General features: G+C 43.0%; 2 protein-coding genes across 6 annotated transcripts in view; one reads left to right on the forward strand and one right to left on the reverse strand.

The window, feature by feature from the left end:
- Positions 1 to 1610: 1610 nt before the first annotated feature.
- LOC118101991 (rho GTPase-activating protein 8) lies at positions 1611 to 6525 on the forward strand. 2 transcript variants are annotated; one of them, XM_035148113.2, is made up of 13 exons: positions 1613 to 1908; positions 2013 to 2064; positions 2795 to 2923; positions 3149 to 3236; positions 3316 to 3447; positions 3517 to 3603; positions 3673 to 3771; positions 4051 to 4161; positions 4244 to 4317; positions 4554 to 4631; positions 4811 to 4939; positions 5036 to 5139; positions 5363 to 6525. In XM_035148113.2, exons 2-13 carry the CDS (start codon positions 2025 to 2027, stop codon positions 5558 to 5560), a joined length of 1269 nt encoding a protein of 422 aa, XP_035004004.1. In that variant the 5' UTR covers positions 1613 to 1908; positions 2013 to 2024; the 3' UTR covers positions 5561 to 6525. The 2 variants fall into 2 exon arrangements, with proteins under 2 accessions (XP_035004003.1, XP_035004004.1); XM_035148112.2 differs by having other exon boundaries at positions 1611 to 1908; positions 3316 to 3603.
- phf21b (PHD finger protein 21B) overlaps positions 6162 to 24143 on the reverse strand; it is a 53474-nt gene continuing 35492 nt past the window's right edge. For 2 of the 4 annotated variants that reach the window (XM_035147717.2, XM_035147719.2), the window contains exons 3-14: positions 20248 to 20505; positions 14699 to 14791; positions 13359 to 13691; positions 12854 to 12982; positions 12714 to 12765; positions 12498 to 12574; positions 12323 to 12377; positions 11066 to 11088; positions 10438 to 10596; positions 10143 to 10209; positions 9860 to 9963; positions 6162 to 9685 (exon numbers count right to left, since the gene is read on the reverse strand). In XM_035147717.2, coding sequence (XP_035003608.2) covers positions 9425 to 9685; positions 9860 to 9963; positions 10143 to 10209; positions 10438 to 10596; positions 11066 to 11088; positions 12323 to 12377; positions 12498 to 12574; positions 12714 to 12765; positions 12854 to 12982; positions 13359 to 13691; positions 14699 to 14791; positions 20248 to 20505 — 1611 coding nt within the window. In that variant the 3' untranslated portion in view covers positions 6162 to 9424. Of the gene's footprint in view, positions 9686 to 9859; positions 9964 to 10142; positions 10210 to 10437; positions 10597 to 11065; positions 11089 to 12322; positions 12378 to 12497; positions 12575 to 12713; positions 12766 to 12853; positions 12983 to 13358; positions 13692 to 14698; positions 14792 to 20247; positions 20509 to 24143 lie in introns of all 4 variants that reach the window. The other 2 variants (XM_035147716.2, XM_035147718.2) reach the window with 1 other exon arrangement.

The following is a 24143-nucleotide window of genomic DNA, read 5'->3' on the forward strand; positions in this document are numbered from 1 at the left end:
CATCAGTCACGTGACCTCAGGAAGTCCGCAGGTCACAGCTCCACCAGGTCCTCTGCTCAATGTGGACCTCTGCTGGAGGCTGAGCTGCAGCACAGGGACCTGGACCAGGACCACAGGGACCTGGACGTGGACTAGGACCAGGACCTGGACCTGTACCTGGACCAGGACCTGGACCACAGGGACCTGGACGTGGACTAGGACCAGGACCTGGACCTGGACCACAGGGACCTGGACGTGGACTAGGACCAGGACCAGGACCAAAAGGATTTGGGTTTAATTGGTTTATTTAAATTTGAGTTGGACGATGTTTCCTGTTTTTCTCTCTAAAGACACAACAATAGATTAATTAACACAACGTGTTTCCCACCAGACAAACGATCAAGAGACAGAATCAGTAGAATATTAGATTTAAACCTCAGCCTCCGGCTCCGAGTCGGTTCGTCTCAGTTTGACTGAATCTTCTGAGATCAACTCCTCGTTATTCTTCCTCACATTTGGGTCACATCCCTGTCCCCCCCCCTCATTTACATAATCACACAAAACCACATCCAACCTCCTTTTTGTTTTTATGTCCTCAGACACACACTCTGCTGTGTGGTGCTTGTGTTGTTGTGTCCCTGCTGGTTGTGTTGTTGTGTGTCTGCTGGCTGTGTTGTGTTGTTGTGTGTCTGCGTGTTGTGTGTCTGTGTGCAGCTGATAGGAGCAGATTGTGTTGCCAGTCTCGTCCCCGGTGTCGTGTTTATCATCGTGAACACAAACACTGAACTGAACTGTGGCTGTCGAACGCTGATAAGAAGCAAACGAGAACTAATCTGTTGTTTCCTGAAAATTAAAATACAAAACAGATTTTAAAAGATAAAAAATACTGAAGCACAACGAGGATCTAAAATGTTCTGACTAGTGATGATTGAATGTTCATATTTTCTATTTATTGTTGGTTTTTATCGTCCTGATTTTCCTTCAATACAGAAATACTGAACCACGTGTTTCATGTTTTCAGGAAACATCCATGGAAATAAAAAGAGAACTTGAAATACTTGAATTATGAATTATTAGAATGAATTATTATGATTGTCTAGAACCTTGTGTTAAGTATTAAACTGTAATGCTCATGTTAGCATTTAGCTCAGATCAGCGCATCTTGACAATTTATCCTTTTTTTTGTGATTTTAGCAAAAACGTGGAAAATCTCTCTGGTTGTTCCTGTTTTTTTTCTGACATATCTTTTATTTTATATAATTGTACATTTAATATCTTTGGAACTTTTATTGTTTCTTTGACAAAATATTAAATTCTGACATTTTGACATTTCAAAATTCCACATCTGTAAAAACAGTAAAAATGTGTCAACCCCCCAAGTTTCAGCCGGAGAGTTGAAATCAGTACTTTTCAGAATCTGACAATTAAATAAATTCAGTTTAACATTTTGCAGAAACTAATGTTTGGTTCATCATCACTGAGCTGCTGTACTTCCCACTTCTGTCCAGCAGGGGTCAGGTTTTCACCACTTTACAGCAACACAACCTGATCTTCTCTTTGTTTGCACGTCTTCTTCTTCTCTTCTTCTCTTCTTCTTCTTCTTCTTCTTCTTCTCTCTTCTTCTTCTTCTTCTGCAGATTCTTGTTTCTATCTCAGCTGAAGTTCCTGTGAAGCTGGGACTCCTTTGATCTCTGTAGAATATAATCGAAAGAAGACTGTAGAGAACATGTGAAGATGAAAGAGATTTGTTATCATTTGAATAAAGAAATAGTTTCCTCCTCCTCCTCCTCCTCCTGCACATGCGCAGACCGTCGCTGCTCCAGTTTGAGGAAGTTTCACTTTTTACTCTGAAACTCACCTGAGCTCATTTGGCTGTTTCCTGTTTGTTTGTTTGATCTAAACCTCTGACACCACGTGGCGCTTCGACAGGTAAACTCGTGACGTCACACCGTCACTTAGTTCGATTAACGAGGTTTTATGTCTCAGGTGCGAGTTTAAAAATGTGACGTCATCATCCGTATTCCCTCTTTCAGGACGACGCAGATATGACGTCAGCATCTGACCTGGAGCAGCTCGCGGACATTGGTGAGTTTAAAAACACACAAGTTACACACGTGTGTGTCTTCATGTGGAACTGGTTGTGTTGTGTGTCTTTTTGTTGTGTGTGTGTGTGGTTCTGTGGTCTGTCTTCATGTTGAACTGGTTGTGTGTCTTCATGTTGAACTGGTTGTGTTGTGTGGGTCTGGATGTGTGTGTTTGTGTTGTGTGTTCTCTTGCCCTCTGATTGTTTCCTGTCTCTTATCAGATGATTGTGTTTATAAGAAACTTCCCTCAGAAAAAACAGCGTCTGATAATCAGAGGAATGTGTTTTGAACTGGTTTCATATTAAATCATGTGTTTAAAATATAAACTGGTTTTATATTAAATCATGTTTGAACTGGTTTTATATTTAAATCATCATGTGTTTAAAATATAAACTGGTTTTATATTAAATCATGTTTGAGCTGGTTTTATATGAAATCATGTTTGAACTGGTTTTATATGAAATCATGTTTAAACTGGTTTTATATGAAATCATCAGGTTACATTAGGTTTTGATCTGAGAGTTTTCATTTCGACGGAATCGTCTGTTTCTAGTTTGTTTCTGAATCAACCTGTGATGTTAATTTATTATTATTTATTAATTTTAGTTCAGAATCTTCTCGTCCAGGTTTCACTCCTCGTTTGACTTCCTGTTTTCAGTTTAAAATCATTTGTGTGAATTTTCCAGCTTCTTCTCGTCTGTTTGTCGTTTTGTTGTGTTTAACTGTGACAGAGCTGCAGAGGGAGGAAGAGGAGGAGGAGGAAGATCAGACGTGTGTCACAGACGCTCCATCGTCAGTCCTTCCTGACTCCTCCCACCCGTACTATGACGTGGCTCGACACGGCATCGTCCAGGTCTCAGGTCAGTCGAACCTGCAGAGACTCGTCACTTGTCTCAAACATTTCCTGACTAAAGCTTCTCAGATGTGATTATTTATCATAAAACCATTGAACTGAGATTTGCTGACGTTGACGTTTGTTTGGAATCAGGATCTTTGTTCTTCTTGCATCACAATCAATAAGAAACTGTTTCAGTGGAGGATGCAAAGAGTTTAAATAAAGTTATTTCTAACTCGTCCGTCTCCAGGAGACGACAAGTACGGCAGGAAGTTGATCGTCTTCAGCAGCTGCTGTTTGCCTCCATCGCACCAGCTGAACCACCGGCGGCTGCTCGAGTACGTCCACGAGTCCGGCTGCACGCAGGAAACACACGTGTGACGCAGAGCGGTTACTCACAACTTGTCTGTGGTGCAGGTACCTGAAGTTCACGCTGGACCAGTACGTGGAGATGGACTACATCCTGGTGTATTTCCATCACGGTCTGAGGAGCAGCAACAAGCCGTCGATGAAGTGGTTACGAGAAGCGTACAACGAGTTCGACAGGAAGTACGTCACCTCGCTGTTCTCCCTGGAACCCGAAGACGTTCTTAAACTAAAGTCCTCACTTTGTTTCAGATACAAGAAGAACCTGAAAACTCTTTACGTCGTTCATCCCACAAACTTCATCCGAATCTTCTGGAACATCTTCAAACCTCTGATCAGGTAGAAAACTTCTCACCTGTCGAATCGCAAACTCTCGTCACTTCCTCAGTTTCCTTTTGTTTCCTTCAGCCACAAGTTTGGGAAGAAGTTGACGTACGTGAACTTTCTGGACGAACTGAGAGAACACGTGAACTACGAGCAGCTCATCGTCCCGCCTGACGTCCTCAGGTACGAGTCACATGACCTCAGGTGCCAGTCACGTGACCTCAGGTACGAGTCACGTGACCTCAGGTGCGACCTCAGGTGCCAGTGACATGACCTCAGGTACGAGTGACATGACCTGAGGTACCGGTCACGTGACCTGAGGTACCGGTCACGTGACCTGAGGTACCGGTCACGTGACCTCAGGTACCGGTCACGTGACCTCAGGTACGAGTCACAACAAACAACAAACAGAACGGTGAGTTTTAATTTGAATCAGAATAATAATTTGTCTGTTTTTCTCAGACATGATGAAAAGTTACGAGCGGCTCAGAAAGGCGGAGCCCCTCCCTCAGTGAAGACGCCGCCGCCCCGCCCCCCCCTGCCCACTCAGCAGTTTGGAGTCAGTCTTAAGTAGTGAGTCTGTTCACTGACGCTTTTATTAAAATCACACAACTGATCCAAAACTAATCCATTAGTCGAACGTGTTTGTCTGAAGCATCAGAGAGAAGAACCGGGACGAGCTGATTCCTCCTGTGCTGCTTCAGACGGTTCGATACCTGAAGGAGAACGGTGAGACACCCGCCACCCCCCGAGTCTGATCGTCACCACAGGACAAACACACAAAGTGTATATCTGTATGTGGAGCAGTTTGTCTACACAACTGTTCCTGATCTCATTGTCTCTTTGTCTCAGTGTCTCTTTGTATCTTTGTCTGTGTCTCTAGTCTCATTGTCTCTGTGTCTCTAGTCTCATTGTCTCTGTGTCTCTGTGTCTCTAGTCTCATTGTCTCTGTCCCTGTGTCTCAGGTCTGAGGACAGAGGGACTCTTCCGGCGCTCGGCTCGTGTTCAGCTCATTAAGGACGTTCAGAAACTCTATAACCTCGGTGAGTCTTTATCTGCAGCAGCAGGAAGTGAAGATCTGAGTCTGTTTTACTATCAGCTGAGTTTTAAAGAACAAATGATGATAATATCTGTTTGTCTTTGTTTTGATTCATAAATCACTCAATTTATAGAGTTTTCTAATATATAAATATGCACGTATATATTTTTATCATTCTTGAAGGGAAGCCTGTGAACTTTGATCTTTACGGTGACGTCCATGTTCCGGCTGTGATCCTGAAGACGTTTCTCAGAGAACTTCCTGAACCTGTGCTCACGTTCCGAGTCTACAGCCAAGTCCAGGACATCCTCAGTGAGTCATCGTGGAGAAATGATCTATATTAGTTATTTATTAATCTTTATTAACTAGTTTATATTAATGTATGAATCGTTTTCTCCTGCGTCTCAGATGTGGAGAACATCCTCCGAGTGACGAGGTGTAAACAGATTGTTGAAAGTCTTCCTGAACATAATTTCATCGTGGTGAAGTTTCTGCTGAGTTTCCTCCACATGGTGAGTCTGATATAATCTGATTTAATATAATCTGATCTGATCTGATCTGATCACAATCGTTTCTGTTCAAGGTTTAAACATCGTAAAGACTCAGTTTCAGTCACGTGTCACGAACTCGTTGTTGCACGTGTTTGAAGTCATCAGTACTTCTTGGTTTTATTCTGTTGATTTAACGTGTTTGTGGGAAATCGATGATGAAACCGTCTGTGATTGGTCGTCTCAGGTGTCTCAGGAGAGCATCATTAACAAGATGAGTGCGTCCAACTTGTCGTGTGTGTTCGGGGTGAACCTGGTTTGGCCTCGTCATGGTTCCATCTCCCTCACGGCTCTGACGCCCATCAACATCTTCACCGAGCTGCTCATCGAACATTTCCACACCGTGTTCGCTTCTCGCCGTGCGGCTGGAGAAGTGGCGCCCTGAGGCAGCAGGTCGGTGCAGCTCTGGATCCACGGACACGTTTCTCTACATTTATAAAGATCTGCTTTGTGTCAGACTGAATAAAGTCTGTTCTCAGGATGCTTTGACCTTTAGCTTGAAAAAGAGCAGATTGACTGAACCCTCCTCAGCCGCTGTCTCCAGAGGTTGAACCCTCCACTCGGAGGCTTTGATGTTTCACTGTCGTGCTGCTATGAGCTTGTTAGTTCTTTGTATTTCAGGTGTTAGAGCTGCTTGTTTTCTTCACCTTCTCCACCCACATTTCATTCTGACAACGTCCAGTCGATAAACAGTAAAAACAAAACATGCCTTTAAATAAATAAATAGTCATTTATTAATGTTTTGAATTCACGTTTCAGCAGAACAGAAGCTTCTGGTTTGAGTCCTAATAAATAAAACCTGGAAATGTGATAGTTAATGTCTGGAAACGGTGACCTTTGACCTTTTTAATACCAAAATGCACTTGTTACATATGAATAAATCACCTGAAAGTTCAAAACGTGTTTGTCGAGGTCAGAGATTTTTATTGAAGTGAACATTTGATCTTAATTCTGTGTAAAAGACAAAAACTCACTGGAATCAAAGGTTTTGTTCTTGAATTTGTTTATTAATGATTCAATTTTTTGTAAGAACTTGGTACAAAAAAGTGAGACTACTCTTTAACCATTTACCAACGTCCATCCATCAAGTTTTTAATGCATCATAAAGAAGAAAAAACTACATTGGCATATTTAAGACAAACACTTTCCTATACACACTATCCACTGGACAGTCCCCTTGACAAAGAAACTTCTACTTCAACAGACATTTTCATTTCCATCTAAACGCCCTCGTCGTGTCGGCGCCTCCTTGTGGCGTAAATCATACAAAGAGTCAGAATGCAGAACCAGCAAACGATAGAAATGTTCTGTTCTTTTTTTTGCTCCTTGATAAAAGAATATAAAAATGTTCTACGTCTTTTTTCTTATTTGTTCAAATGTTGAGTTGTGTATTAAAATAGATCTGTTTAAGCACTGCACAGTTTCTCCCGGAGAAGATTTCTAGAAATGGATGACGAGGTCGGGGGCGGGTGATGGGAGGGGCCTTTTTTAACGGTTAATTTCCAGGGGGCGGGGTCTGAAGGGGGCGGGGTCGATGTGACAGAGCGCTGATATGGTTTTTTTAACGTCACCTGGAGCGTTCGCAGCTCAGGTGAAACTCAAACTGCATCACGTGGCGTCGCAGCGACAGGAAGCAGCTGCTCACTGATCAGGACTCCATTCGTCTAAAAGGCAAGTGAACCACAAACCGAGCTGGAGAAGAAACAAGCAGCTGATAAATAACTTTTGTTTCTTCAACCGAAAGTTTCCCACAGTTTTTATATGTTTCTTTATTATAACTTTGTTTTGAGCTTCTGATCCGAACAAAACAAAATGTCTGACGTCTTTATATTCGTCTTGATAATTAACAAACTACTTTAAAACCTTGACTCAGACTTTGTTCAAACACCAGGATCCGTATTCGGACTTTAAACGTTTCTATTTTATTTGTCGTAGTCGAGAGTTCGAGGTCAGTGAACCTTTAAATTAGAGGAGTTTAGTAAAACAGATTTCAGGTTCAGAGTTTGTTTACGTGTAGAATCGGTTTAAATTTAGACAGTTAAAGTTTGAATGAATCTGTTTCTGTCAGACAAAGTTTTAAAAAGCTTGGTTTTACTTTTGATATAGTTTGGAGACATTTTGGACTCGAAGCCTCAGTTTGATTAAAACAAGCAGAAGAATCGTCGGAGTCTCAGATTCGTGAAGTCGCTTCACCGATCGTCCTCTACACGACGTGTTGGACGATCTGGTTCATGTTTAACGTGGATTTCTTCAGGAATATTATCATGATATAGTTATTAGTTTAACTTTGAGTCGGACTTGTTGAACCAGGATTTAATTTCTATGCAGACAAAGTTTCTCCAACGACACGGATCAGTTCAGCATCTTCGATACGTCACAGAACAAACACACGATCAGGATATGATGCAATTCAAATAAAATCATCTCTAACATCACAAGTCTTTTCTCTTTTCTTGATAAAGGCATTTTCCTCTGAATTATTTCCACCATTTGTTCATGTTTGTGCATCAGCAGGTGTCAGAGAGCTGCACCTCCACTGTGGCGACCACAGCAAATAAAAAATGGACTAAATCTACGTTTTCAACATTTAGACGGAACCTCTCTGGACCAGCAGGAAGACTAGTGAGATCGGTGGAGCGAGCGAGACGTGACGGCGGCGCCCTGGTTCTGTTCGTCTTGTAACCGGGACGCCGTCCTCTGCGTCCTGCTCGTCCACCGACAGTCAAAGTGTTGTTGCAGTTTGACAGAGTTGTCCCATGTGTGAGTGACTGGTTTCTACAAAATGACGCAAACAAAGACGAAAACCCTGGATTGAGAGGATTTGTACTTGAGGCAGTGTTCATCTGTCGGTTCACAGGCTCGTCACCGTGGAAACGCTCCGAAACACCAGTAAAAAAAGATTCAACGCCAAAAATATAAAACAGGCAGGGAGGAGGGAAAAAGCACAATGGACATTGTGATGAACGATCCCAGTACAAAAACAAAGAGTTTTTGGCATATTTTCTATACTGGTTAAAGGGGGATGAGCGGATGCATCGCACGTGGACTGAACTCAGGCGTCGACGTGTTGTGTTCGAGTGCAGCTGGGAACAAACCAAACTGGAGGTTTGAACTGTTTGTTTCCTCAAACAAGAAAATGAGCTGATTCTTCTTTTTAGAAGCAGAAACAAGGAAATTACTGAAAAGCATCAAATCTAAATTTAACACGGAAACGTTTTCACCTTTCAGAAGAAAAAGAGGAAAAACGTATGAAATCACGTTTTAGATTTAAAGGAGACATAAGATGTTTTTCACTGTTTCTCTCCTCGTGTGTTTTAGTGAATTTAAACTTTCACTCTGTTCTCCTGCTGCTGGCTTTTAAACATTAGAACATTTTACACTTATTAAAATGATCCACCTGAATATGTCTCCTTCAAAGAATAAACGTCGACCAAATAAATGAAAAACTAATGAATTTAAATCTTAATCAAACTCATGTTCTTGTTTCGTCAGTTTTACAAACAGCGACTCGCTTCAGTTTCAGATGTTTGACAACCAAGAAAACCTGCGATGATGATATTAATAATCATAATAATCATAATAATAATACAACATATGTACAGTGATCCCTTTGAATACTCCAAACTTACATTTATCAACAGGCATCAGCATGAAAATACTAAAATCTCCACTAGAAATGCTAATTTCTGTAGTTTTATCTTAAATACTTTTTTCTTTGACTTTAACTCTATTAATACTGAAAAAAAGTTATTCTCTGTTTTTGTTTGAAGGCTCGTTTACATACACCATGAAACATCTTCCTGAATTATTATGGCAAAAAACATTGTTCATAGGAGAATGAGAACAAACATCTACTCAGATATATCAATGTACAGTCGTTCACTTGCATCCACGCTCGCTTGCTTCCTCTACGACGAACTCGACCGTTCTCTCTCGCTAAGCGCAGAACAGTTATTATACCTGTGTTAAAAAAGGGAAATATCTTTCGGAGCGCGCAGAAAAACTCCTGGTTTCCTGCGACGGCTCAGTCGTCTAACGTTTTGTAATAAATACATTAAGGCCAAGAACATGAATAAATAGAAAAGAACTTAAAAAAAGAAAGAAATCTCGTAAGCACTGTAGGTGTTGGATTTAAAAAAATACTTGAATCGAGTGGAGGGTCGAGGCTCAGTTTGTTTCGGCTCTCGGAGAAAAGATGGTTGGAAACTTTGAAAGAAATCACCGTCCTCGACGACCGCAGGGGGCGGGGCTAGTTGTTGACATTGTCCTGGCTGTGGGCGTGGTTCTTCTGCAGGGGCGTGTCCGACGGCCCCGGGGTGGCGGTGCTGGTGCTGGTGGGTTTGATCCAGGACTGGGAGAGCAAGGAGGCGGCGATGGTGGCCGTGGTCGTCATGGTGACCTGGATGAGCTGGTCGCGCTGGATCAGCCTGATGAGAGCCTTGAGGCGGTCGAGCGACGCGTGAGTGTCTCTCTGCTGATCGAGGAGTCGCTCCCTCACGTCCTGACATTGCTGCGGAAACAACACAGTCACTTCCTGTCTTTCACAGTCACATGACCTCAGGCTGCTGTTGTCAACTGTGGTCAAATCAGCTGATCTACGACTTCATTGTTCAGGATTCATCAGATAAAAGACCCGTTTGGTGTGTGTGTGTGTGTGTCTGTGTGTGTGTGTGTGTGTATTTACCTTCAGCGTCTGGTTGAGTTGTTCGTCTTGTTCCTCCAGATGAGCACATTCTTTCTTCAGCTCGTTGTTTCTTCTCAGGAGTCGTCGCTTCTCCTCCTGCCTCACTGCTCACACACACACACACACACACACACACACACACACACACACACACACACACACACACACACACACACACACACACACACACACACACACACACACACACACACACACACACACCATCAGAGCATGTATAAAACGACACACACACACTCATGTGAAGACAGATGCTCGTTCTCACCCGTCTTGTGTGTAACGTAGGACTGAACAAAGTTCTGAGGCCACGACATGTTTTCTTTGTTCAAAACCTGAGGAGCAGACGACATCATCATCATCATCATCATCATCTGTGTTCGTCTCTTTTTCTCTTTAAACTGTTCGATTGTTTAAATTAGAGAAAGATCTTGGAAACTGTTTCCATCTGTTTCCAGTCTTTATGCTAAGCTAAGCTAACTCTGTGAATGAAACTAACTTTTCATCTTTTCTTCTTCAGTTAAAATAAAGAACCACTGACGTCAGTGTAATAGGTGCAGTACCTTCTTCTGACACTTGGGGCAGTACCAGGGGCCCCTGGGGGGGGTTCTGAGGGGCGGCTGGAGGCAGTGGGGGTGGAAGGCTCGGGGGCAGTTGTGGCAGAGCTGCAGTTCTCCGTCCTCCTTACAGATGGCACAGTGGTCGTCATGCTCCACGTCCTCCTGAGGGGGCGCCAGAACACCGGTTAACCACCAAATTATTCAGATTTAATAAACTGTTTCTGTTTCGTTAAAACTTTTAAGTTGAGTCAGAAACATAAAAACTGTGAAATGTGAAGCAGCAGCAGTGAAATGACAAATTAGTTCACATTTAAATGTATTATTGGACAAAGTTAAATATTTAAAACTATCAGATAAAAAACAGACATTAATTAATATGACGTGTTCCCAGCAGCTGAATATGTTATGAGACTGAAATTTGGACGTATTTTACTCTGAAAAACTTTAGATTTCTTGAAAATCTTCAGAAGCTCAATTGTTGTTTTCTGAATTTCACCAAGTTTGAGAAACTTTGTTTTACTTTTCATCCACTAGAATTTGAGCTGAATATATTTTGTAACTTTTCAGAATTAGTGATAAAAGATGTTAGAAAGTTTTCCAAAGTAAAACATGTGGGTGTCATGTGACGTACCTTCCAGCAGAAATCCTCAGAGTCTGGCGTGTGAATGGAAGCAGAGCAGAGGTTAGTGGCAACACGCAAAGGTTAAAGGTTAAAGGTGAAGACGAGCAGCAGGACACACCAGAGGAAGAACCAGACAACGGTAAGGCTCCTTTCCTAACCACTAGATCATCTCCTTCCCTAACTAAATCATCTCCTTCCTAACCACTAGATCATCTCCTTTCCTAACCACTAGATCATCTCCTTTCCTAACCACTAAATCATCTCCTTCCCTAACCACTAAATCATCTACTTTCCTAACCACTAGATCATCTCCTTTCCTAACCACTAGATCATCTCCTTTCCTAACCACTAGATCATCTCCTTCCCTAACTAAATCATCTACTTTCCTAACCACTAAATCATCTACTTTCCTAACCACTAAATCATCTACTTTCCTAACCACTAGATCATCTCCTTTCCTAACCACTAAATCATCTCCTTTCCTAACCACTAAATCATCTCCTTCCCTAACCACTAAATCATCTCCTTTCCTAACCACTAAATCATCTACTTTCCTAACCACTAGATCATCTCCTTCCCTAACTAAATCATCTCCTTTCCTAACCACTAAATCATCTCCTTCCCTAACCACTAAATCATCTACTTTCCTAACCACTAAATCATCTCCTTTCCTAACCACTAAATCATCTCCTTCCCTAACCACTAAATCATCTCCTTCCCTAACCACTAAATCATCTCCTTCCCTAACCACTAGATCATCTACTTTCCTAACCACTAAATCATCTCCTTTCCTAACCACTAAATCATCTACTTTCCTAACCACTAAATCATCTCCTTTCCTAACCACTAAATCATCTCCTTTCCTAACCACTAGTCTACTATTTATTGACTTTTCGATCGCAGCCTAAAAACTTAAACTCAAGATGAGTCAACACTGCTTCCTGTTTACATCACATGACCAGCCAAAGGTCATGTGACATGTTTTCAGGTGTGTTAGTGTGGGCGGAGCCTCAACAGAAGCAGAAGTAATTGAATTATTAGTTTTATTTTATTAGTTTTTATTTTCTAGACTCGTTTTTTTATCTGTTTGCTGAAACTTTTACTCTTTTTTCTTCTCAAGCAGATTTCAGTTTTTTCTTTCTTTCTTAAAAACATGTTCATGTATGAAAGTTAAAAAATGTGAAAGTTTTATTCTTCTTTAATAAGTTTTTGGATAATTAATTGAAATGATAATTTCAGTTCTGAATAAAGTTTAACGTGTTTTACCTCGTGCTGACAGGAAGAGGGCGCTGTTCAGGTAATGTGACGCCAGTCGTTTACGCTGCAGAAACAAGAACATCAGTTTAAAATGTGCGACTTGTTTCCACGACACAGTTGAATCTCTGAAGTGAAAGTTGAATCTCTGAAGTGAAGTTGAATCTGTCATCAGTACTTCTCTGACCTCGGGCTCGAACATGCCGCTGTACGCCGGGTTGGCCGTGCTTCGCCTCTTCCTCTCCTGTCGCTTCGTCTGAATCTCTGCTCAAACAAAACACACAAAATAATCATTTAATAAAACAGAAACAAACGTTTTCTTTCTTACTGATGAATTATCATGTCACTTTTCAAACTTTGAACATCATGTGAATAAGAGTGGAGCTCCTGAACGCGAACTCACCCTCCAGATGTTCTGTGGTGACGAGGCCGAGCGCGACCATGAAGGAGATTTTCTGTCAGAGACGCAGAGAAGACGTTAGCGAAGCTGCAAAGAGTCAGAGCGTCGCTGTCGCTTCATTAATCAGTTTGAAGTTCTCTCACCTCGGGGTCCTCGTCCTTCTTCTGCGACGGGGACTTGGGAGTGGGCGGAGCCTCCTGTGGCGGCAGGTCAGCCTGGGCCCCCGGGGGCCCCTCAGTGCTGCTGGGGGCCTGCGGCTGGATTATTATCACCTGGAAACACAGAAACACACAGAATTAGTGAGATAAAACTTAGGAATCATTTTCTAAAATGTATCTCAATATTAAATCAAAAGAAATTTCACAAAACTGAATCGTTATTAAACCTGTTAATAATAAGTTTCTCTTTCAAAATAAAAGTATTTTTCTGTGTCAAAAAAGTTTTAAATCTGTGACGTTTAAAAGAAGCACGTCAGTCATCATCCTTCAAAATAAAGGCTGGTTTCAATTTTGTTGACTAAATCATTTTAAATCATTTTATAAATGTTCTGTTATAAATGTGACTTTAAATCAAAGTGTTGATCATTTCTTCGCCGTCACTGACGTCTGATCAGTGAATTATTTCAGCTCTGAAGAACAGTGGCTGCACCTTGACGGCCTCGCTGACAGCGGACACTCCGTTTCCTGTGGCGGGAGAAGCGGCAATGATGGCGTACGCCACGCCGGGTCCGGCTGAGGCGTGCTGGGCCGGACTGCTGGAGTCTGGGCCCCCCGACGGGCCATGGGGAGGGGCCGGGGGCGGCGAGGCGTCGCTCTGGCCGTTGGGCTGGTGGTCGGGACTGAAGGTGCTGTTGGCGGTGGGCAGGGTGGGGCCCTGGCTCTTGGGACTGACCACGGCGGTGGCCCTCTGCAGGCTGAGCGGCTGCAGCTCCTGACAGGGGCTGTGGGGAAGGCTGTCCGGGATCTGGGTCTTTGGCCTGACCTGCACAACGACCACGAGAAACTGTTAATGACTCCGACGGCTTCAGGACCTGAAACTAAACTTAGACTGGTCCCGTCTCTCTTTTACATGATCTGAAGATCTGTCTCTATGCAGGTTACCATAGTAACCACTGTGCGCTCCGACAGGATCAAACCTTCTCTCAACATTCACTGAAATACATCTGAACTTTCAAAATAAAACAAATAAACAGTTTAATAAAACTTCACTTGATGAACTCTGAAACTGAAAGTTGTTTTATAACAGCTGATAAGTTCCATTATAAAACCAGGCGCCCCCTGTGTGTGTGTGTGTGTGTGTGTGTGTGTGTGTGTGTGTGTGTGTGTGTGTGTGTGTGTGACTGTGAGTGTGTGTGTGGTGTGTGAGTGACTGTGTGTGTGTGTGTGTGTGTGTGTGTATGACTGTGTGTCTCTGTGTGTGTGTGTGTGTGACTGTGTGTGTGTGTGTGTATGACTGTGTGTGTATGACTGTGTGGTGTGTGTGAGTGTGTGTGTGTGAGTGTGTATGACTGTGTGTGTGTGTGTGTGTGTGTGTGAGTGACTGTGTGTGTGTGTGTGTGTGACTGTGTGTGAGTGACTGTGTGTGTGTGTGTGTGTGTGTGTGTGTGACTGTGTGTGTGTGTGACTGTGTGTGTGTGTGTGTGTGTGACTGTGTGTGTGTGACTGTGTGTGTGTGTGTGTGTGTGTGTGATGTGTGTGTGTGTGTGTGTGTGTGTGTGTGTGTGTGTGTGTGTGTGTGACTGTGTGTGTGTGTGTGTGTGTCTGTGTGTGTGTGTGTGTGTGTGTGTGTGTGTGTGTGTGTGTGTGTGTGTGTGACTGTGTGTGTGTGTGACTGTGTGTGACTGTGTGTGTGTGTGACTGTGTGTGACTGTGTGTGTGTGTGTGTGTGTGTGTGTGTGTGTGTGTGTGTGTGTGTGTTGTGTGTCTGTGTGTGTGACTGTGTGTGTGTGTGTGTGTGTGTGTGTGTGTGTGTGTGTGTGTGTGTGTTACCTGAGGTAGCACAGTGGCTGCTTGTCCTGCCAGCCGGTGCAGGGAGCTGACTTGAGGCACCTTGATGGGCACAGCAGTGAGAGTTCCCAGCATCTGAAACGAACCCACCAGTTACACCAGTTACACATGTGCAGCTGTTCAAACATCTGCACTGACGTCACACTGCCGAGTCTCCTACAGAAATTAAAGCAGCTTCTGATTTAACCTGAAACACATCATTCTGTTGTTGTAGTAACCAACATCCACCACCAGGGGAGCCCCACTGTGCTCCACACTACTGGAGATCCACGTTTATCATCAAGTAGAACAATCTGAGCCGGTGGAATGAATCCTGAGGTTTGAGCCGAGACTAAAGGACGTGTTGAGTCTCTTTATTCTGCAGCGTTGGAGTTTTCTGATGAAGAGAAACAGATTCAGTTTAATTCCTGTAGAGACTCAGTGAGTCTCAGAATCTCTGTCGGCTGCAGGCGACGTTAACACAGATTTAATTCAGTTTAACCTCTGATGGAACTCTGAGCTTCACTAAACCTCCTGAAGGAAACTGAAATCCTGCATTAAACCAGTTTCCTCATCACCAGTCAGAGCAGAGTCTCTTCCTCTCTCTCTGCACACGTCGCTTTGGAAATAAAGTAAAAGCAGCTGAAGCCTGAGTCTCTGCAGTTTGTGTTTATTTGTTTTAATCTGACCCCAAAGCTGATCAGCAACTTATCAATTACAAACTACAACTTTAAACCATTTTTTAAGACAATAATATGAATGTAAGTTATATTTTTAATCCTGTCTTAAAAAACATTTTGGTTGTTTCATTAAATTGAGTGTTTTATAAAACACTCAATTTAAGTCAATAGAAAAGTGGTCTCAGATTTTTGGACTTGTTTATTTGTACATGTATCTTACAAATCTGTTTTAAAAATCTGTTCTTTATTAAAAACTGAATTTTTCAACAACAGAAATTAAAACATATTTTACATTATTTCTGAAACGGCTAGCAGCAAACACGAGGCCACGCCTCTTTATATTTTTATGTATTTTTTGTTGCGTACAGGATCCCTCTGGTGCCATCTGGTGGTGGTGTCTCGTATGAAAGTAACACAAAGACAGTTTTTCTAAAAACTAAAAACTTTAAGAATAATAAGAATAATTAAAAACGTGATTTAGTAGCGTTGAGATTTAAACATGTGTGTTTAACACCGTGTGTAAATCTCAACGTTGCTGAACACTGAGCTCTTCTAGATTCTTATCAAGCTGTTTACTTTCCAGTTGCAGCAGCTTCCTGGTTCTGAGCTCAGACCTGATGTTGGCGTTCAGGCTGTAGATCAGCTGACATCGATTCAGCTCCAAGGTCAAACCTGCGCTGACGTTAACGTCTGAGCGGCACATAAACGACTGTGTGCTGGACAGACAGCCGAGAGAGACTGAGGACACAATCAGACTGAGAATCAAGTCTGAATCAAGAAATTACTGCTGATTACTCTGCTCGGTGATTTAATCATTAGTATTAAAAACATTCCTCATCCTCGTCTCTAACTTTCTCTCAGACTCTTAGTTTCCCTGCGTCGTCTCGACCTCTCATCTGCTCGTCTGAAAATCTGAAAAATGAAATGAAGGAAACTTTCTCCTCCCCCCTCTGGTCTCCCCCTCCCCTCCCTTCATTTCTTTGTATTGTGCTGCAGCCGCTCAGTGAGGTGGGGGGAGGAGGCGGCCGAGGCCTGTTCCCATGGAAACTGCAGAGATGAAAATTCTTGCAGTGCAGGGTCTTTCATTTTCGTAATTGCTGCTTCTTTTCCTCCAAACCCGAGCTCGTCTCTCCTCCTCCTCTCCAGTGGCGGCCGTTAACAAACCATGAAACTGTTTCTTATTTTATGATTGTTCTTTCTTTTAAATTCTAAAGTCCACACGTTGAGTGACAGACGGCAGCTCTGCAGCAAACACTCCACCCCCCCTCACAGAGGAGGGAGCTGTGTATTTACTGGAAACACATGAAAGTGCCTCATGCTTTCTGATGAGGCCGACTGAGGATGGAACCATGCTAACGGTTTCCCTTTGTTTCCAGTCTTTGTGCTAAGCTAAAGCTAAACACACAACTCGGACCGACTCGGCCTGATTCTGTTTCAGCTCTCGTTTGAAAACACGACACAACCAGAAGGACTCGAGTCGTCCATCTTGAAAATGTGAAGATTAAATCATGGAGGTAGATTCTCACAGTCAGTTATGCATTTTACATTTCCCTTCATCAAACAACCATAAGTTCAACATTACTCCTGTTACTGTCTTTTATAACTTATCTTTCAACTGTTTTTTTATTTTCTACAGATTCTATTTCTCAAACGTTCCTCCATGTTTGTGTTATTTCCTTTTTCCATGATTGTAAAACACTTTGGTTAAACTCCTGTAGTTTTTAATTTGCTATAAATAACTCTGACTTGAATTCATTGTGTTGAAGTTTCCATGGAAACAAATCTGTTGATAAACTATAAATGATTTGATTTATCTGGATGAAAATGTGAAGCCACAGAAACTCGACTTCTAACTCAGAGGTGTTTGTTCCTGCAGCCGCCAGCAGAGGACGCTGCCTGAGGCTCTGTCAGCCCTGACACACACACACACACACACACACACACACACACACACACACACACACACACACACACACACCATCTTCAGCATGAAGGTGTATAAAGAATCTTTTCATTTCATTCATGCTCTGAGCTGCAGGACGATAAACTGACTTCACAACAACATCACTGTTCTTTATTCTAACAAGTTCAAAATAAACCTGATCCTGACTCAAACAATCTGGATTCAAGAAGAACAAGACGGAGAAAACAACATCTGCACTAAAGCTGCAAAAACCTACTTTTATAAAAGAGAGAGTCTGAAAACGTGATTTAACTCTGATAATAAAATCTTCTCCGGGACCCAAACGCCTCCTTGTGTTTATCTGTCCTGTGATGTAGGAGACAGGTTTTTAAAACTTCATCAGGGAGCATTCAAAGTTCTGCAGGACGCCTTCAACCACCTTCATCAGCTGGAGCTTGCTCCTCATGGACCAGTGGAACGTCCCGTGCATCAGAACCTGTTTATCATCCTGAAACCTTATGAGGAACAAACAGAACGTCCTGAAGAGTCAAGTCTTGTTCCAGTTCCCTGCTTGGAACTTTCAGACGGAGCCTGCAAACATCTGGACCACCCCCTGCTGGCTGGCTGCAGTGCAGGTCTTAAACTCCTCCTCCTCCATGAATCCAAATGGCCTCAAAAAGCAAGATGGCAGCGATTTCAAATAATAGATTTAACATTAAAGTCTCAGCTTGAATTCAAACTAGTTCACATCAATGTATTAAGAACTGAATCGGAGATGAAGACGTTGAAACACGAATGTGTGTGTTCTCAGGTTCCTGATGAATTAAAGTGTCTGTTGCGTTCTGGACTGAACGGATTCATCCACCATTTCCTCCGTCGTTAGCTGCTCTGAGCTCTGAGAGGGAAATCGTCTGCTTGAAGGCGTCTCACCGTCCTCCAGCTCTGATGAGACTTGGAGGCGGATGGCGAAGACGACCTTGGCAGCTGTTTAAAGAGGATGAAGAAGTCTTCTGAGGGCGGCGGGATGAAGAGCCCCGGCACAGAAGCAGGATCAACGTTAAAGCAGCAGATTCTCAGACAGATTCAACCAAGCTTGTTTGTTCCAGCGCGTCAAGCTAACGGGCGCTAACACAACTGAATCTGTTTACAGCTCATGCACACCGGCGTCGGCCCTCATCGCCAAAAGCTTTGGAACCTCCTCGTGTTTCCAAGTTGACGTCTTCGTCTTCTACGTGTACGGCTCCTCTTCTTCGTCCTGAGATATTTGTGTTCTTCCAGTTTCACGTCCTTCACGTGTTAGAAACCTCATCAACACGTCCACTCGCTCTCTGGGAAGCTTCCACACATTGTCCTGCTGTTTCCTCACATGGACTCACTCTGACATGTTACAGACGTTTTACCAGGAGGCTGCAGGAGAAGATCCAGAACATCTGAAGCTTCACCTCTCACAGACGAAGACAAAGTCTTTGTTTATCACTAGATGAACACTCACTTGAACCTTTCCTATGTTCTCCTACAAAATAAAGCCATGAGCTGTTTGTTTCCAGATAAGTTGAGTTTTCTGTCCTTGACACATTCACCTTCATCCTCAACATGTAAACACAGAGATTAAAATCCAAACTGAATTTGTAAAAAGTTCATGTCCCTGAGTCGTGTTCCTCTTGTTTGCAGCTGCTCTCACTGACGTGTTGGGACAATGCAGCTTTAACTTGTGCACTCGTGCGGAGCATCAAACCCATTACACCTCATTATTGATCTCCAAATTAGCAGCCAGGTGGTCGAGAGGACCCCCCCCACACACACATACACCTCCTCTGCGTGTGGCCTCTGATTGGCCGAGCTTTTATGACTCTGGATTGGCGGAGGTGAGAAACGAGCAGAAGCCTGTGAGAGGATTTTCTTTTTACTGCTCTGTGATAACGGGTGAGCAGCTGGGTGAGGAGCGTTCAGACTGAACAATACAGTCATAAAGACCCGCCCCCCCACCCCCACCGTCCGACAGAGAGGGCGAGAGAGGCCGAGGAGAGCGAGGGAATGTGTCCAGATGACGGCTGAACGACGGGGGGAGTCACAGCAGCTTTTCTTCACAGACCTCGAGGAGTCAGGTCATGATGTGAAAACTATAAAAACACATCTGGGCTTTATTTCACTTTAAATGATTTGATAAATGAAAACTCGTTTCTGTTTTTCCTTCTCTACAGAAACATGAAAACAAACACGTTCCATCGTACGTGAGTCGCGTCGATGGACAGAATCTGCTGCACAGACTCATGGATCATGAACCAGGAGCCCGAGGGCCCCGGGCTCGGCCCTCCTCTCTCTGCAGGGTCGTACAATTACAGTCAAAGTGCGCAGGCTGCCAGAGCTGAGGCTGATCCTGGCTGTGAGCTGACGGGGGGGATGGAGCTGAATACAGAGCGGGAGGAGAACAGACTGTGGCCTGAATCCTAACAGACCAAGAAATGAAACTTCTTCTGTTTATCTGACACTTTCTCTCACTGTGTTCACGTCACATGATAGAACACCCGAGTGTTGATCTGCTGCGTCAGTATATTTGAGTTGTTTCATGAACCTACATCCACACACAGGGATCACAGGCTGACAGGTTCACCACCAACCGGACCTGGAAACAAGCAGGAAGTCGTTTCTGCTTCACTCAGCTACACAAACTGACTCTGAACCAATCACATGCCTCCTGTGTCTTTGGCTTTGATAAGTATGTGGGCTCAAGCTCCAGAGAACACGTGTGGAGATCACATGACCAGAGACACTGAGCCTTTGATCTGCAGTAACTGTGTTGATACGTTTTACAGGTGAAACAATCTGCTCACATCTGTATCGATATATATGTTTGTTATGGTGCAGATTCTACATGTTTCAGATGTTCTACATGTTTCAGATGTTCTACATGTTTCAGATGTTCTACATGTTTCAGATGTTCCAGATGTTCCAGATGTTTCAGCTGTTACCTGAGACGGAGGCAGCTCCCCAGCTCTCCTGCTGCTGAACGTGTGGACTCCGGTGGCCGCCACCCTGCCGGCGGTCTGGAGGTTGATGGGGGACGTCTGCAGCGGCTCCGAACTCGCCACCTTCTGTCCGTTGATGTGTGCGGTCACCATGGAAACGGGAGCCTTGGCCGGCACCACAGAGATGGCGATGCTCTGGCTGGGCGGCTTGATGAGGGACAGCGGCTTGGTCGTCCCTACAGGACAAGTTCTGACCGCCAGCTTCTGTCAGGAGAGAGAGACAGACAGGTTAGAACATCTGGATCGCCCCCTGGTGGCTGGCTGCAGTATAGCCTCCTCCACGTTAGCAGATGGGACATGGACCAAACTAAGTAGACGTTCACTACATTTGATCAGTTTAGGTAGTTGAGTATCTCACTGTTGTGTGTTCAAGTGCTCATGTTTCTGAAAACTTTGGTTTTAGTTATTTGATTAAATAAAAATAAAGTTGTTATTGGTCAAGCAGGTGTTTGGGGGGGAAGACGTGTGTGTGTCGCCTTGGAACATTTTCAATGCTCAACATTTAACCTGTTTTTATTTGATGTTTTTATCTGATTTGAAGTCAGTGGTTCAGTGAAATAGTCTCTGAACTTTATTAATATAATATGTCGTTAGAAACTTCTTACTCTTATACTCTGAGTACATTTCAGAGCCTGAACTTTAACTGGAGTAAAGATGCTGAATCAGTATTTAAGTCATTTTACTGCAGTAGAGAAGGTTTGTACTTTTACGTCCTCTGATGTTAATGCTTCTGTAAAACTGAAGCTGCTCATCTACTGAGTCGCCACACACACACACACACACACACACACACACACACACACACACACACACACACACACACACACACACACACACACACACACACACACACACACACACACACACACACACACACACACACACACACACACCCCTCCCCCACCTCCTCCTCCTCTTCAGCCTGGAAAAGAAAATACACCTCGAGTTAAGTACATCTCACTTTCCCCTCCGCTTCACCCTCGCTCTGCTGAGGAGAAGAAGCTCTGTAAATATTTCATATTCCATCCCACTGCCCTTCTCATCCCACCACCACCACCACCGCTCTCATGCTTTTCTATGGACTACACTGGGTTTGTGAGAGGAGGGGGGGATATTTCTTCTTCTCTGGCCGAAGCAGTTTTGTGCATCCGCTTTAAAAAATAAAAATAAAATTTACAGTTTAAAAGCATTTTCAGACCTGAGTGTCTTTGCTGCAGCGATTACCCTGAAGACACATCAGCAAAGAGGCCGACGCTTTGATTCACCACATCAAATACCAGAGAAGAAGTGGAGCACTCATACTATATATATTTATATATTATGTACGTGTGTGTTTGAAGGAAATAGTCCTGTGTTGATTATATTTTACATCTGCAGCTTCATTTGTTTGATTCCACAAAAGTTTCTAAATGAGCTGATTTCAGCAGATTTTTCCTCCTCAAAGAAACTAACACACAAACACACACACACAAACACACACACCAGCATTAGTCTCTATTATTCAGCCTGTGAAGGGGGAGGCAGCGGGGGGGCTGACGGACTCATTTCGGGCCTTGCTGCTGCATCACTAATCAGTTAGTCCTCCTTAAAAAACAGGCCAGAGACTTAAGGTGGAACTGAAGTGTTTTCAGAGGGTGGAGGATCCAGCGGAGGGGGAGGGGGGGTAATATAAGTTTACAATTCCTAATGTCATTTTATGTGAATAAAAACTGTGACAATATTCATTATAATCTTGAATAAAGATTCTTATGAAGTAGAGCACAACCAACATGGATTTGTGGGTCTGTTTCCGTTTCTGTCTCTGATTCAAGATGTAACTGAGGTTTGATATTTTACAGTTTAACCATAAACTTTATTATAAATATTTTTTTGAAATGAATTTACATCTTTTCTTCTTTAAAATTTAAGTTTTCATATCAGCAGATAACTGCTGATACTGATTCTTGGTTATTTAAGACTGATGACTCACAATGTGTCTCTGGGTTATTTTACTTTTCACAAACTCTTCTTCTTCTCGTTGGTTTCCCAGAAGCAGCGTCAGCCGCCCTCTTCTATTCTCATGTTGTTGTTTATTAACAAAGAGCCTGTCGGGCCTTTGTTTCACAGGATCAATGTAATCCACAGGCGGGCCCTGCACCAGGGCCGAGGGGCCGCCGCTCGCCATTCAGCGTTTGTTGGAGCAGGGCCACCTCTGATTGTCTCAAAGGTCACATCTCATCTACCGACCTCTCAGGGCTGAGAGCCGAACCCAGTCCCTCCTGGAGGGAGGTGACGGGGGGGCAGCAGGTATCAGAGAGACAACAAGATGCTCAGGGAGGTTTTATTCTAAAACACCTGGAGTTAGATTAAAAGAGAAAGTGATTCTGTGAATGTTGTTTTGTTCTCATTTAACCGATTATTCTAATTCTCTGATAAAAAAAGAAAGTAGTGAAAAATTCATCAAGATTTCCCCAAATTAACGTGATCTTTAAGTCTTTATTAGAAAAAACTAATTACTTATTCATATTAACTTATACTGTATGTTAACTATTTATTAAATTTTTAAAAAGTGAAAACTGTGAATTTTGGCCTTTATGCATAAATAAAAATACGTACAACAATTAACTGACAATCTTCTTCTAGTTTGTTTGTTAGTTTGATCAGGAAATAAAATGTGAAATGGTCTAAAACAGTTTTTATTATGCGGCAGATGAATATGTTCGTCCGGACGTACAGACGAGTGTTGCAGGATCCTGGAGGAACCTTCAAACCAGGATTAACTGCCGGTAAATGACCTTCTGGGTTCTTCAAAAGCTGCGAGGGATTTATCCTGAAGAGAAAACCTGTGACTTGAATACAACGGTAGCCCGACATCTCTCCCAGTAATGGACACGCTGAAATGAAACTGATATCCATCTGAAACATCCAACTAACAGGGGGATTTACTGAAATGTCAGAGAAACCTAATTCATTCTGAACCGGCCTCTGGCGACTTCAAACTCTGGTTAAATCCCGGAGAACGAGGTCAGAATGTCGGCTGACGAACGTCTCGCTGCAGCAGAGTCACATCATTGTGAGGCTGAACAGAATTTTAACGTTTTTCTTTCTCCTCAGTGTTTTCATCCAGCTGCCGAACTGTGAATCAAGTGCCGCTAAGAGAAGCATCGATTACTCGCTTACGGATTTTCAGATACAACGATGACGGACTAATGTTCGCAGGGTGCAAAAGAAAGACTAACTTTTCAACACAACGAAAAACCTGAGCAGACAAATGGTTTGAAAGCTGCTTCTCCACTGACAAATAAAAGACTCAGCTCCCGAGGTGTGTTCATCTCTGATGTGAATATTGTCTGAGCTGTTAAACTCTCAAACACGCAGTTCTCTACAAAAGCACAAATCCAGGGTCATAAGAAAATATAGACCTGTCACTGCATCACATATGTTAATATGTTTTTCTGAACTTTTATCCATCTCTGACCAAAAGTCTGCTTGATGAAGTTGTGGAGTTCCTCAGGGATCTATACTGGGGCCTCTTGTATTCTCTCTGATCATGTTTGTATTATGGAATATTATTGGTCAGTTTGACTGTTTGATGTCTCATAATCTTAAATCAGTTCTTTGACAGTTTCTAGGAGGACGTTTTATTTTGTCGGCTTCTTGAAACCTAAAGCACGTTTCCAACACCCAGGTGAACTTTCAGAAACATCTTAAAACCTTATGTTTTCGACACATTGCCAAACTAAACTAAACATCTTGACTTTTGTAATTCATCGTATTCCTGTTCATTGTAGATGTAGAGTTTTAAAACTGATTCACTCTCAAAGGCATTTTACTGTTGCTTTGATTTGTCCCAAGTTTGT

Source organism: Hippoglossus stenolepis, chromosome 22, assembly GCF_022539355.2.
Source record: "Hippoglossus stenolepis isolate QCI-W04-F060 chromosome 22, HSTE1.2, whole genome shotgun sequence".
In the NCBI taxonomy this organism is placed as follows: domain Eukaryota; kingdom Metazoa; phylum Chordata; class Actinopteri; order Pleuronectiformes; family Pleuronectidae; genus Hippoglossus; species Hippoglossus stenolepis.